The sequence below is a fragment of the Elaeis guineensis genome, chromosome 7, assembly GCF_000442705.2.
Source record: "Elaeis guineensis isolate ETL-2024a chromosome 7, EG11, whole genome shotgun sequence".
NCBI classification, from domain to species: Eukaryota; Viridiplantae; Streptophyta; class Magnoliopsida; order Arecales; family Arecaceae; genus Elaeis; species Elaeis guineensis.
The window spans coordinates 467891-481399 of record NC_025999.2 but is presented as its reverse complement, the minus strand read 5'-3'; the positions used below and the strand labels follow the sequence as shown (position 1 = coordinate 481399).

Below are 13509 nucleotides of genomic sequence, written 5' to 3'. Positions count from 1 at the left end.
TTCCTATTTAATACTTTTTCTAATATTTTCATGCATTATGCTACGTGTACCTTGATTGATGTAATAGGATTGGACATGGTCTGTTGGCTGCAATCCTCTGTCAATCACTTCTCAAGGCTGGCATCTTTCACAGTTTCAGTCAGACGTGATTGCTCGGAGCTATATCATCACTGCTCTTGAGGAGTCTATACAAGCTGTTAATGCAGCTATTCACCGTCTGGTTATGGAGCGTACGAGTATCCTTATCTCTGTTCCACTATTCATTCTACTGCTAAATAAATTGAACTAGAGCCCCTTCAATTGGGAAAATGTTATGATAAGTTTCTGAGCCTAGTCAGGATGTGCTATGCAGTCCTCTTAGGAACATGTGACAATAGGAACATGTAATAACAGGTTTGAAGAATGAGCCCTGGATGGATATATCTTGATCTTTAAGGCTGGGTTGGTTGTTACTTGTATGATGCATGTAAAAAATTAAAGATTTATGAAGATGCAATATCAAAAGTACAGCATTAAGTCCACTTTTTCAACATGCAAAAGCCACTTGTGCTTCCCAAGTTTAGAAATTTGATTTTAGTATAATTGGCTTTATAATCTGGTCCCATGCTTGGAGTGCATATTCCTTTGAGAGCTGTAACCTATAAATTGCAGTGCTTCTGTCTGACTAAGCTCAAAATATACATTATTTTAGTGTCTCTTCTTTCCTTCCACAGTGTTTAGATTCTGCAAGCTTGTTTGAAATTTTTGCTTTGCCAACAAGTTTTTTACATGTCAGAATATCAAATGATGATTAATTGATAGAATTGTACTAAGAAGGATATACAGGTGATGTCGAAAATTTGACAAAAGGAAAAGCTTAGATTTACGGCTAGCCATATTCAACTTTGGGGATGTTGCTGCTTAATTATGAGTTTATAGAGCAGGCCCTCTTCCTCTGGTCTTTATCATGGCGCTGAGAAATGCTTCCTGAAGAATAAAAACTTGTACTTCAATTTGTGGTAAAGTGTATAGTCCTAGGTTCTGCCCCACCTCCCCCCTCTCTCGCAGTCAATTTTTAAGGCTCTTTCTTTTGCCAAGAAATGCATACACCTCAAGCCAAGGCATAAAGTTTGGGCCAAGATGGATTGGTTTCTGCTGAAACCTTCCAAAGCTGACCAAGATTTTTTTTGTTTAGTGAGGTTTGGTCAGTTTTGGCTAGTTTCGATTAGGTCTGGCAGTTTTGTATTATTTTCGTTGAAGCTTTGTTATGTGGGTAGAATGCATTGAGCTTCAATGCAGTCCAGTCTCAAACTACCCAAAGTATGCAAATAATGATCCTAGATACCTTAAAAAATAATTAATTGATGTGACATAACTTGCCTTGTTTAAACAAAAATATTTTTTTTATTATTTTTTAGATTTCTTGTTACTTTTATGATTGAAACTTGGAGACAACTCTCTGGACCAAAACTCTACCTCAGGGACTGAGACTGAAACTGAAACCAAGTTTTAAAACCTTGCCTCAAACTGGTTTTTGTTGTGCAAAATGGCAATATTTCTTCAAATATTAATCAGATTATAATATTTAATTGTTAAAATGACAGTAACATTTTCTTGAACATATTAATTTGATTCTTTCATCAGTTGTCCTCTGAAATTTTAAGTTCTTATCATTCTGAACCCCAAGCATGAGGTCTGACTTCAGAGTTTGGTAGAGGTGCTTGGTGGTTTGGAGACAATGCTGATGCTTCAGAACTATCTTCCCTTTAATTTAAGCCCTTATTAACTATATATGATGATCATTATTATTTAAATTAAACAGGGGTAGTCAGATTCTATTTTTCTGTTTGTTTGTATTTGAGTGCATTTCTCTTTCAAAACTGCCATAAAGAAATTAATGTTCGTATTGATTTTGGAGGGCAAAAAGCGCTTCTTTTATGGTCAGAATCTTTTTTGGGTGATTTTGAAGTGTTTGGTAAAAATTTTGAAACAGCTTTCTACTTCCTATGAAAGATGAAAAAGGTCTACTAGGAAAAAGCTCCAATTTGGAGCTTTTGGGCAAAAGTTGTAGCTGTGTTGCATTAGGATTTAGGAAGCTGTTTTTCAAAAGCTTATGCAAGAGACTTTGATTCGAATCTCCACAATGGCATTTTTTTAAAAATAATTTAGAATACTTTTGTTGCCATGGTTATTTAATTGTGTATTTTTATTGCCATAATCTTGTAGTTAAAGATTGAGTTTTAATCTTTTGATATTCTTTTTACTTGGTAATCACCCATAAAAAATAATTATATTATTTGTTATGTTATTTAGATTAAAATAAAAGTAATTTCTAAATTAATAATATTTTATAATATTATACAATAGAGTAGTATAATACAATGCAATAATATAATTCAATATTATGTTATAAATGTTATTTTCATGATTACTATATTCTTATAATCATATTATGATAATGTAATATTATCATATGATAATAATAGATAATATAATATTGTTATAATATTATCTTACAATAATAATATCATATAGTATATTATAATAATGTTATTATAATATAGTAATATCGTAAATATTATTATATTTTTTTAAAATATTAAAATTAATAATTTATAAAAGAAAAATGCTTTATAATAATAATTTTTGATGGTTCAAATAGTTAGACAATTGTAAGTGCTATGCAGTATTCTTTATTGCCATTTCCTAATACTAAAAGCACTTTCTTAGTTTGGTTATAAAATAGACATTAAAGTTCCACGGCACTTCAAAAATATAGTTACCAAATAACAAATATATTTTTATTAAAAGCTCTACCAGCGAAAGCTCTACTTTCCCAAGCTCTATAGATAAAGATCTACTACCTACAACAATACCAAGAGGGGCCTAGGCATTTTCCTTTTATCTTCGATCACAACATATGAGTTTTCTTGGAGAACATAGCATTCCATCTATAAAATTTTGTTAGGCTTTATGATGTCATGCTCAACTTTCTAGATTAATTTCCACATGTTGATATTGAAATTGCATTCATATTGTGTTGTTTAATTTACCATTCTTTGGAGTCGTATGGGGCCTACCTCTTCATTGCATTGAAAATGTAGACAAGCTTAACGAAAACTAGCCGCACAGGGTTTTAAGCTATTCAAAACTCAGGAGCGATTACTGGTGGAAAAGTACAATTCAATTGTTAGTTTATGGAGGAGAGTAAGTACATACTGCTCAAACAATCTTTGCCTGTATCCTTCTTCTGTCTTTATTTTACTTTGATTTATTTGTGGTCATTGTAGATTTCGACAATCTCTGCCGGGCTGCGTTATGGTGATGCTGTGAAGCTTCTATCCTTGCTTGAGGATGCTTCCCGCGGGTCAGCTTGACTACATACTTGCTTTAAAATAATTGATATTAAGCAATTCTCTTGGCTTCTATGAGTTATTTAGATTTTTTTTTTAAAAAAGAATAGATACAGAAATTCAGAGAGCATAACTGTGACCTCTAGAAGAAAATGATTTTGTGCCTTGGTTTTGATAACCGATTTATTCATTTGGATTGTATAGGGCTCTAGTCATTTAGCTAATAGGCAGTTTATGATCGTCCACCAATGGAAGATATCTTCTTCTATTATGTTTTATGTTTGATAATATCTGCCATTTTCAGATTTCATATAACCAAATAACTGTTGACCACCAATGGAAGATATCTTCTTCTATTATGTTTCATGTTTGATAATATCTGCCATTTTGAGATTTCATATGACCAAATAACTGTTGTCACCTGTTCTTCTTGTCTAATTAAGGTTCTCTTGTTGGGTATGCATCTGTTTCTTATAAGAGAACTCTGGATCCTACAAGCAAGTCTCAAAGAATCCAATGCTTTCATTTCTTAACTGATAGTCTCACTAGCGTATTGAGTATGTGTACTGAGTAAGCATAAAATATAAAACATAGTTAAGAAACATAAGTAGCACGATCATCGTGAAACAATGACTTGACCTTAGGGTTCATATTGATTTATTATGATTAATTGCATCCTTATGTCATGCTTTTTTAGTCACCTTTTGGCATGATATCAATTGATGATAGATATATTGTGGATTTATTTATGATTTGCCTCTTATGTATTGTTGTATTTTGGAAACATCTTTGCACTTAGATGGGTTGAATCAAGAGATTCCTTATGGAGAAAAGATATTTATCAGAGTAGATTGGGATGGGCGTGTGAAAAAATAAAACATAGATTTTAAAAAGGTGCATGGAGGTTATGATTTCGGACATAGAAACAAGAAAGGAATGTCATTTTGGAGTTCACGATGGCATATTACCTAGTTCTAGCGATTAGTTGCTTTAAAAAGGACTCTTACTTGATAACTTTTAACAGTGGGCATGATAGTAGTTAGATAAGTTTCTTCCTTACAAAAAACTAATCAAATTTTGTATAAAGATTGTAGGATTATGTTAGGTGAGAGTTTAACCACCCAACATAGATAGTCAGTTTTGGATGTGTACTAGAAAATGAAAAAAGAGGACCCAAGAAAATAAGAACACGGGGATTGGATGGTGAAATTTGCCAAAGAAGCAAATGACTTTTAAGGATAGAATGTTGAAGGAAAGAAAATAAGGTCTAGATGGGAAAATCAATACCATATGGGAAGAGATGACTAATAGTGTTAAGAAAGTGGCTATAAAGGTATTAGGAGAATTAGAGAGAAAAGGATCGAAAGAAAACTTGATGGTGAAATGAGAAAGTTTAGCAGTTAAAGCTAAAAGAAAGTGCGATAGAAGATTACCTAAATATAAGAATAGAGAATTGCATGAAAGCTATAAGGTGGCTAAGACAGAAGTTAAGGTGGTTGGATTCGAAGTGTATTAATAGTTGTATTACAAGATAGGGATGGGGAGAAAAATATTTTATAAGATTACATGACTAGGAGAAAGGAAGACTAGAGACTAGACTCAGATTAAGTGCATTAACAATAAAAATTAAAACAAAATTGATTAAGGAGGATGAGATTATTGAAAGATGGAGTTATTTTGATAAGCTATGTAATAGAAGTCATGTAAATGATTTAAGATACCATACTAGTTCTGTTGAGGATAAAAATATTAAGTATGCATGTGGAATTAGGATATGAAAAAGATGAAAACAGGAAAGTGGTTAGACCTGTTGGAATCTCTATGGAGCATTATAAGTGTTTAGGTGATGTCGGAGTAACTTGGTTGCCTGATCTGTTTAATTAGATTTTTAAGACCAAGAAGATGCCGTTTGGATGAAGAGCATTATGGTACCAATTTTTAAGAATAAAGATGATATTTTAAATTGTTCAATCTTGGTACCAAACTGAGGAGTTAGACTATGAAATTTTGTGAGAGAGTGGTTGAGCATAGATTGGTGTGGCACAAAAGTATCAGAGAAGTAATTTGGTTTTATACATGGAATGTCGACTATAGAAGCTATTTTTTCCTTTGGAGGTTAATGAAGAAATATAGAGAAGAGACAAGATCTTCATGTAGCTTTTATTGATTTAGAGGGAGAGAGAGCATATGATAGAGTTTTTAGAGAAATGCTATGGTGGGTATTAGAAAAAAGAGGAGTTTCTTTTGATATATAAATATGGTTCAGGACATCTACAATGGTTGATTACTAGTGTAAGAGCTACTGATGGTGATACTAGCAAGTTTCCAATTGCAATAGTTTTCACTTGTGGGATTTGTAGTCTACCTTTTTGTGCTAGTTATGGGTGAGCTTATTAGGCATGTTTAGGATGATATTTCTTGATTCATGCTATATGCAGATGGTATAATGTAAGTGGATGACACTAGGATTGGAGTAAATTGTAAATTGGAATTATGGAGGATTTTGTTACAATCTAAAGGTTTTGAGGTTAGGTAGGTTCAAGAGGGAATATATTGAATTCAGCTTGGTAGAATTAGAAATAGAAATGAAGTGAAACTTGAGGATCATGACGTTTCTAAGAGTGATTGTTTTGGACATTTAGTATTGATTATTCATAAGGAAAGTTTAAAAAGGATGTTATCCATAGGACTGTGCAATCTAGATAAAATAGAGAAGTGCATCATATGATCGTAGGATAGTTGACAAATTGATGAAAAAAATTTATAGGATATCTATACAACCAATTCTACATCATTGTATAGGATGTTGGATAGTTAGAAAAGAACATATGCACAAGATGAGTGTGGTCGAAATGAGAATGTTGAGATGGATATATGGTATTATAAGAAAAGATAGAATGAGAGATGTGGCCATTCGTAGAAAGGTGGAGGTAGCACAAATTGAGGACAAATTGAGAGGATGATTCAAATAGTTTGGACATATACAATATAGACCGAGCGATGTGTTACTACGAAGGACTGATTTGATATATGTAAAAGGAAAGAGTTTGGACATATATAATATAGACCGAGGGATGTGTCAGTACGAAGGAGTGATTTGATATATATAAAAGATAGGAGGGGTAGAGGTAGACTGAAAATCACGTGGGATGGAAGAGTAATGACTTAATATGGCTACATCTTTCAGCATGTGGCTCAAAATAGTGTGGAATGGAGGAAAAGAATTCATGTAGTTGCCCGTAGTTTGGAATTATGGCATAATTGAGTTGAGCTGAGCTGTATACAAAAGTATTACATTTGTATAGTCATCATTATGTGTCACAATGATTGTATGGGGTAAGTTGGGTCAAGCTAAAATAGTAACCTTTTCTATCTTGACCCTCCTGACTTGGCATACTTTTGAGGCTCCTTGACCAAAGCCTACCCTTGGCTCAAATAGGGATGGCAATGGGTACAGTACCCGCAAAATTTGCCCTACCCATGTCCAAATCTGCTTAAAATCTAACTATCCGAACCCTTCCCCAAACCCGTCCCATTAAAAATTGGTATACCTGCCCCGTACCAGCCTGAGAGAATGAAATGAAAAGAAAAGGAAGCGATAAAATGATGAATCTATGTGGAAAAGGTCTTACCTTTCAATTTTTTCCATTTTCCCTCTGTTTTCCATGATTTTTCGTTGTTCTCCCACTGTTTTTCCTGTATTTTTTCCATCCTCAGGGGTCTCAATTGGGTGGGAGGCTTGGAGCCTTTCGGTCAAATATCCCCCCAATCAAACAAAATATCATGCTTCTACCAATTAAGCTCTCAAAACCTCAAGGGACCAACTCACACCGCCACAACTCCTACAAAATCCCATATGCTAGAGAAAAAAACCTCAACGGGAACCTAAGAAATCCCTCCAATCTCCCTCAGGTGCTCTCCTTTCCCACAGATCTCCAAAGAAAGAGAATGAAATTAAAAAAAGGAAGGGGAAAAAAAAAAAAGATGATCAACTCCTGTGGGAAAAGGTCTCACCTTTCGATTTTTTCCTTTGTTTTCCCCCGTTTTTTCCTCTGTTTTTTCTGTCCTCAGGAGTCTTAATGAGGTGGGAGGCTTGAAGCAGCCAAATAGGGAAGCTTGGACGTTGGCTAGGGCTTTCTATGGTCTTTATATGTAAGCGGGTTCAGATGGTAGGTACCCAACGGGCAAATCCCAAACCCGTTCGGGTTTTAATTTTAAATCTCAAACCCATCCCAAACCTTTTAAGATATGCTAAAAAAAAGGGTCATATTAGTGTTTGGGATGGTCCGGTATTTGGAAATACCTGCCCAACAAACCTGACTCAATGAGTGATAGCTTATTTGATTCCACATGACCCAACACCAATTTAGACCTGTCAAATACAAGCTAATCAAGGTCAAGTTGGCTTATTTTTAGGCAACTCTGGTCCTCGTTCAAGCTTGTATGCCCTATTTTTGAATCTTAATTTGGAGTTAGGATAATCTAACACCGTATAACTAGGATGCAGGTCAGTCCTAGATCCATCTTGCACCAATCCAAGCTAATTTTGTTTTGTCAAGTCTATGATGTAGACCTAGATCTTGATTAGTTGGGTTGGTCAAGTCCCTATGTATCTAATTTAATGGGAATACTTCTAGCCAGTGCTAATTGGATTTGTTTGGGGTCATCGAATTCAACCTTATTCTGCTAGATCAATACTTGGTTCAGTTAGAGTTCAGGACCTCTTCCGAAGCCATGGATTTGAGCATGGTCTTATATTGCTCTGCTTAACCCACTAACAACCCTGACCATGGTAGCGTCCAACCTGGCTCCTCTTCTACTATTCATGCAACATTAACATCAACCATATTAAAAGAAGGACATCTCAGAGATTCTTTTTTAAATTTTTTTATAATCCTGCTGGATGCAGCAGGATTTTTCCAAACAGGCCCTATGTCTGTCTGTTGTCTCCACTGTGGGCCAGAGGAAGCAGATGGGGACCAGCAACTCCACTTGTTCTTCTTTTCACCATTTTTTTCTTTTCTGCCTTTTCACCTTGGGTACCAATCCCAACTAGGAAAGGAGACACACGTCATGATCTAGTGGTGTGTTAAACGCCATGTCAAGGGCTTTTGTTCTGTTTTGATGGTAGATGTTGCTTTGAACATTCAACATGGATACAGGAAGTTGAGTTTTGTTCAAGGTGGATTTGGGAAAACACCATGATTGACCTACCTAGAGACGGATGTGGGCATTGGAAGGACCTTGGAAGGGGACTTTGTGTATTGGCCTTTGAAAGGGGTATTAGTCAGTTACGAGTGCTGTAAAAGAGTACCAACAATAGGTTGCCTTCATGTATTGGTCTTGATGATGTTGGGGACTCATGGTATCCAAATTCGGAAACATGCAGTTCAAAAACTTGAGTATCAAGGTTATGTATCGCAGATTGGTGATACATGGTTTTTGTGCTTCAAAGTTGATTTTGGTTGAAGAGTGATAGTTTCTTTTGACCATTCAATTTATTAGGTTTTTTGGGTTCAGCTGCTACTTACTAGATTGTCAGCTTTCTGACCTGTCTTGATGGAACTTTGTGAATTCTCTGCATAGTATTTTTTGCTTGCTCAGAGTGATCTTCTGTTTTCCCCATCCCCTTTGCATGTGGTTATTTTTTATGGCTACCGCCATCTTGGTCCCATGTCTGCGTGTACTTCTGGTTGGAGATGATGATAAGGCTTAGATTCATTTATTGATAACATGCATACATCAGTTCCGTTGGTCTTGAGTTGTTTGTATGTTACTTTCATGCATTATGCCCTCAGGAAGCTTGATACTCTTAGGGTCTATTTGGATAGTTGGGCTGAGAATCCTATAGGATTCGTGGGTTGGACTAGTACAACTACTAAAAATATTGAATTATAGGCTGGGCTGGGTCTGTGTTTACAACTATCCTAGACCATATTTTGAGTGGGCTGGTCCAAATTCCATGGTGGAAAAAAAAAATGACCTTAGCTGATCTTTTTTCTTCATATGGGATTCGGGCCAGCCCAGTGAAAATGTAGTCCAGGATAGTTGTAAACATAAGCCTAACTCAGCCTATCATCCAATGTTTATGATAGTTGGATTGTGAATTTCGCCCAACTATCCAAACAGACCCTTAGTGGGGAAGTAGTAGTAGTGGTTATTGCGGAACGAGATTGATATTTGCTTTGAACTGCTTACTTTTTGCAGGTTTACAGATGTTGTGAATTCCACCATTGCCACGCTGCATCCTATTCATTGCACTCGAGAAAAGAAAGTGGATGTAGAATTTGACCTGACCACGATCCCTGCATTTTTGGTGGTTTTTGCAATTCTCTGGTTTGTTCTAAGACCAAGGAGGCCAAAACCCAAGATCAATTGAGGGCTATATAAAGCTACAACGGTAGCAAAGTTGTATGTCTGCAGATCAAGATGAGTAGATGACAGTTTTCTGAAATTTTGTGTAGGCCCTGACTATACATCTTTATTATTATTATTTTTTTCCTGAGCTGATTTTATGCTGATGGTTTTGAAGGTGTTAGATGTTGACAAGTAAGCCGAGTTGACTAATGACATTTTCCTCGTGTCTGCTTATCTTTCTTATATTTATGAGGAAGTATTCTCGTCCAATTTGGGCCGCTTTGTTTTTTCATCCTTTTTCTGGCCTAATCCCTCTTGCATAACCAACCCTATCAGTTGTCAAGTGGTAGCGACCATTGCATACATCACTGTCGAAAAAGAACTGTTTCTTCAGTTTGACCATGCATGCAAGAATAATTGCTCTTTTGCGGATACGAATCTGGGCAAATTTATGTTGAATTCTTGCAAGTTGGGACGTTTGGTTTCTAATTAATCTGGCACAGATACATGTTTGGCTTTTGTAATTTGGACGAATGGTTGAATGCTAGTTTTGAACAAGTTATAGGTTTTTTTGGGTAGAGAAAACAAGTCGTAGTTGGTGGGTTGGTGGATCGATGAGAGAGAATAGGGAATTGCTCTTTTGTGATTCTTGAGTATGTCGGAGTCAGTTTGGGTGTGGCATGCTTTGATCAGGGTGGTTCTTTTTTCAGGTTGCATGGATTACATCCAGCTACGACATTTCTGGTTCTCATGGTTTACATAATATTGGACGTCTGCAAGTGGTGTAATCTGGGTTCCTAGGCTGTGGGCAGGTGCACTGGAGCTGATACGAATCATCATGGCGGCCGTCATCTCTCCAGTGCATGTTATTTTTAAAGTTACCATCCATTGGAAAAAGATCATTATTCGTTAGGTAGTATATGCCCTTTTGGGGATTGTTTTTTCTTCAAAATTTGAGTTTTGAAAGAAAGTTTCATTTCTCTTTTAAAAAGAAAGTGTTGTTTTATTTTAAAAAAGGCTGTTGCTTATGTTATTATAATATGAAGGCTGCATTTGGAGGTTTTTCAATGATTAATGCTTGAATTTGAGAACATTGAGACTTTTTAAGTAGTGTTTGGTTTTTGAAAGCTCAAAAATGAAAAACATTAGAAGATAAGCGAGGAAGAAAATTGTGATTTTGCAAATTTGTCCCTCAATAGGACCTTTTTAACAAAATTCATAATAGTAAATTTGCATGTCTAAAAAAATAATGATAATCAAAATAAGTCAAATAATTGTTTACTATAGTTTATTTCTTTATTTTTTTTAGCTGAAATAATATGTAATAAGCAAGAAAAGATAATTAGGAATATCAAATATAGAAATATAACTAAATGAAATAAATCCGAATAAAAATTATAGCATAAATTAGAAAAACCAAAATTAAGTAAAAAAAATTCCAAAGTGCAAAAACTTATCGTCTTAAAAATGTTTTTGAGCTATTGAATTGTGCAGCTAGTGGAGGTTATCTTTGATATGGTTGAGCTTGGTCTCAATTTGTTGGATGTCTGGTCATGTATCCTACCTTTGGAAGGATTACAGCCCCCGCAATTGAATTTTACAAATATCAATTTCACCAGCTAATACTCTCGACCAATCTAAAGGGTAAACAAGCTTGTAAAAAACAAGAATATCGATGGGGACCGTTCTTGTCGGCCCCCGCTTTTACCAGAATTTAGTATAATGATAGTGCATTATAATTTGAAAGTATCCATTGCAAATACTATAGAGGTGGAACAATGACGTGGTTAGGGGCAGACTTCATGTTTCTTCACACCTGCACCTCTCTTTGCAATGCAGAGCTACTATCTTGAAAATCAAGAAAATAGTTCATGAGGTTGCATGGGTCAAGTCTGCCCATGGCCTATTGCATCCGTATTTGAAGATCTGTTAGTTGAGTAAGTTTCAAAAATTTGACACGATCTAAATTTCAGATCAGGTCTGAGTTTTGTATTTCTCAACCCGACTCCCTGACTTGTATATCATTTGGGTCTACGAAGAAAAATAGGCCCCACTTGACCCTAACCTAATCCCATCCAATCCAAAAGTTGGAATCAAACGAAGTTCTTTCTTTTACTCTAATCATCTTTCCTGATTCATTGAATGAATTTTTATTTAAATTAATTCCTCTTTTTCCACTCAACAACCAGATCTTCTTTCATCTATTTTCGTTCATTTATATTTAAATATTTATTTTTTTGTTTATTTTGGTGGGTTCTTATATGTAATGCCTCAAGTATATCAACATATTTTAAAAATCATAGCTTAAACTTGAGAATGATCAATTGCTTACATGAAATTAAATTTTTGAAGAAAAAAATAATTTTCAGTTGTCTCTTTTTGTTTTTTATTTTTTAATAATTTTGTATTTAATTATTAAATATTATATTTCAATAATAAAAGAATAGTTAGCTACTCAACTTGAATTGCAAATTCAATATTTGAGATTAGGTCTGGTTTCTTGTCTTACCCCAACCTGATCCTAATGACTTATTGGATCTAAAATCCTTTGTATCGACCTAATCCAGTAATAGGTTAGATTTGAGTTCAAAGACAGGATTCGAATGTCAAACTAGGTCAAGCTAGAGTTAAGCATACCCTAGCCCCAAGGCTAATAAAAATAGTTGCTATATATTATCGGCCTCAACATTGCTAACCCATTAGCTCAATGTGGTGGTCAGGGATTGGTACGGATGTATGGGAGTTAGATGTGCTAACTGCAGTCTTGCGTATCATTTAACTAATCACTAATTTTTATATGTAGCCATTGGACTGGGTGGACCTTTTATATTTTGAAAAAATTATAGAGATATTCTTTTAGATTTGGGCCATTTACACTTAGATTTTGCTATGATGCTCTAAAAGATATTTTAGTCTTTTTACTATTTATCTATTTCTAACCATTGAATTAAAAATAGACCATTTGGATTTCAATAAGTTTAAGTGCTAATGTATATAGCTAGTGCGGTAAATATTTCAAAAATTAAGATTATTTCAATATTAAAATTGACGGTAAGTTTCATAATTAAATTGAACTTCAATTTTTTTTTTCAAAAAGCCTCTCCATGGGCTAGGGCAGTGCAAATGACTGAAACTTGAAGAAACACACTCAATCGACCCAATAAACATCGATTTTGATCAGTTGAAATACATAAATCGGATGAAATCGAGTTGGGGTTTGTAAAAAATTGATTATTTACGATCAGATTTGGTTCCTATACTTTTAACTCATATGAAACCGACCCAACTTATGTAGTATTTTACAAACTCACTTTTATTTTGGGACAGCATCGTTTAGACTTCAATACTTTATTCTAAAAAATATTCCATCACCCATTTAGATTTATAGGAATATTAATGATGAATTGTTGATAGAAGCACATCATTTGAGACAATTCTAAAGTGAAAGCTTTCAGATGTAATTACTTTCGGATGAGTAAATCTTTTTTTTTGTTTTATTTTATACAGATTCAAAAATAAGTTCAAAATTTGTAACTTATAAGGTTTAGACTTTTTTTGTATTAAATTGATCAAAAAAAAAAAGCTTAAATGGACCAACATTGGACTTAAAATCAACATTATATCAATATTGAAGTCCAAACTGATATAATCCACCTGAACCCGCTACAAACCGTTTACTTTGGTTTCAAATGGTTTATACATGATAAATGATCGGCAGCGGATTGAATTTTCTTCGATCCAATTGCATTCGATCGGATGAAATTTTTCTTTCAATCCGATCGAACCCGACCCATGCTCAGCCCTACCATGGGCCACCAAA

At 34.6% G+C, this 13509-nt stretch overlaps 1 protein-coding gene across 3 annotated transcripts in view; it reads left to right on the top strand.

The window, feature by feature from the left end:
- Positions 1–10680, top strand: part of LOC105049253 (uncharacterized) — a 47248-nt gene extending 36568 nt beyond the window's left edge. The window contains exons 22-26 of one of the 3 annotated variants that reach the window (XR_832775.4): positions 68–236; positions 3104–3186; positions 3270–3346; positions 9540–9792; positions 10400–10680. Coding sequence is in view for 2 of the 3 variants with exons in the window: in XM_010928840.4 (XP_010927142.2) it covers positions 68–236; positions 3104–3186; positions 3270–3346; positions 9540–9711 (501 nt within the window). In the remaining variant the exon portion in view is untranslated. Of the gene's footprint in view, positions 1–67; positions 237–3083; positions 3187–3269; positions 3347–9539; positions 9960–10399 lie in introns of those variants that run through there. The other 2 variants (XM_010928840.4, XM_073261321.1) reach the window with 2 other exon arrangements.
- The last annotated feature ends 2829 nt before the right edge of the window (positions 10681–13509 follow it).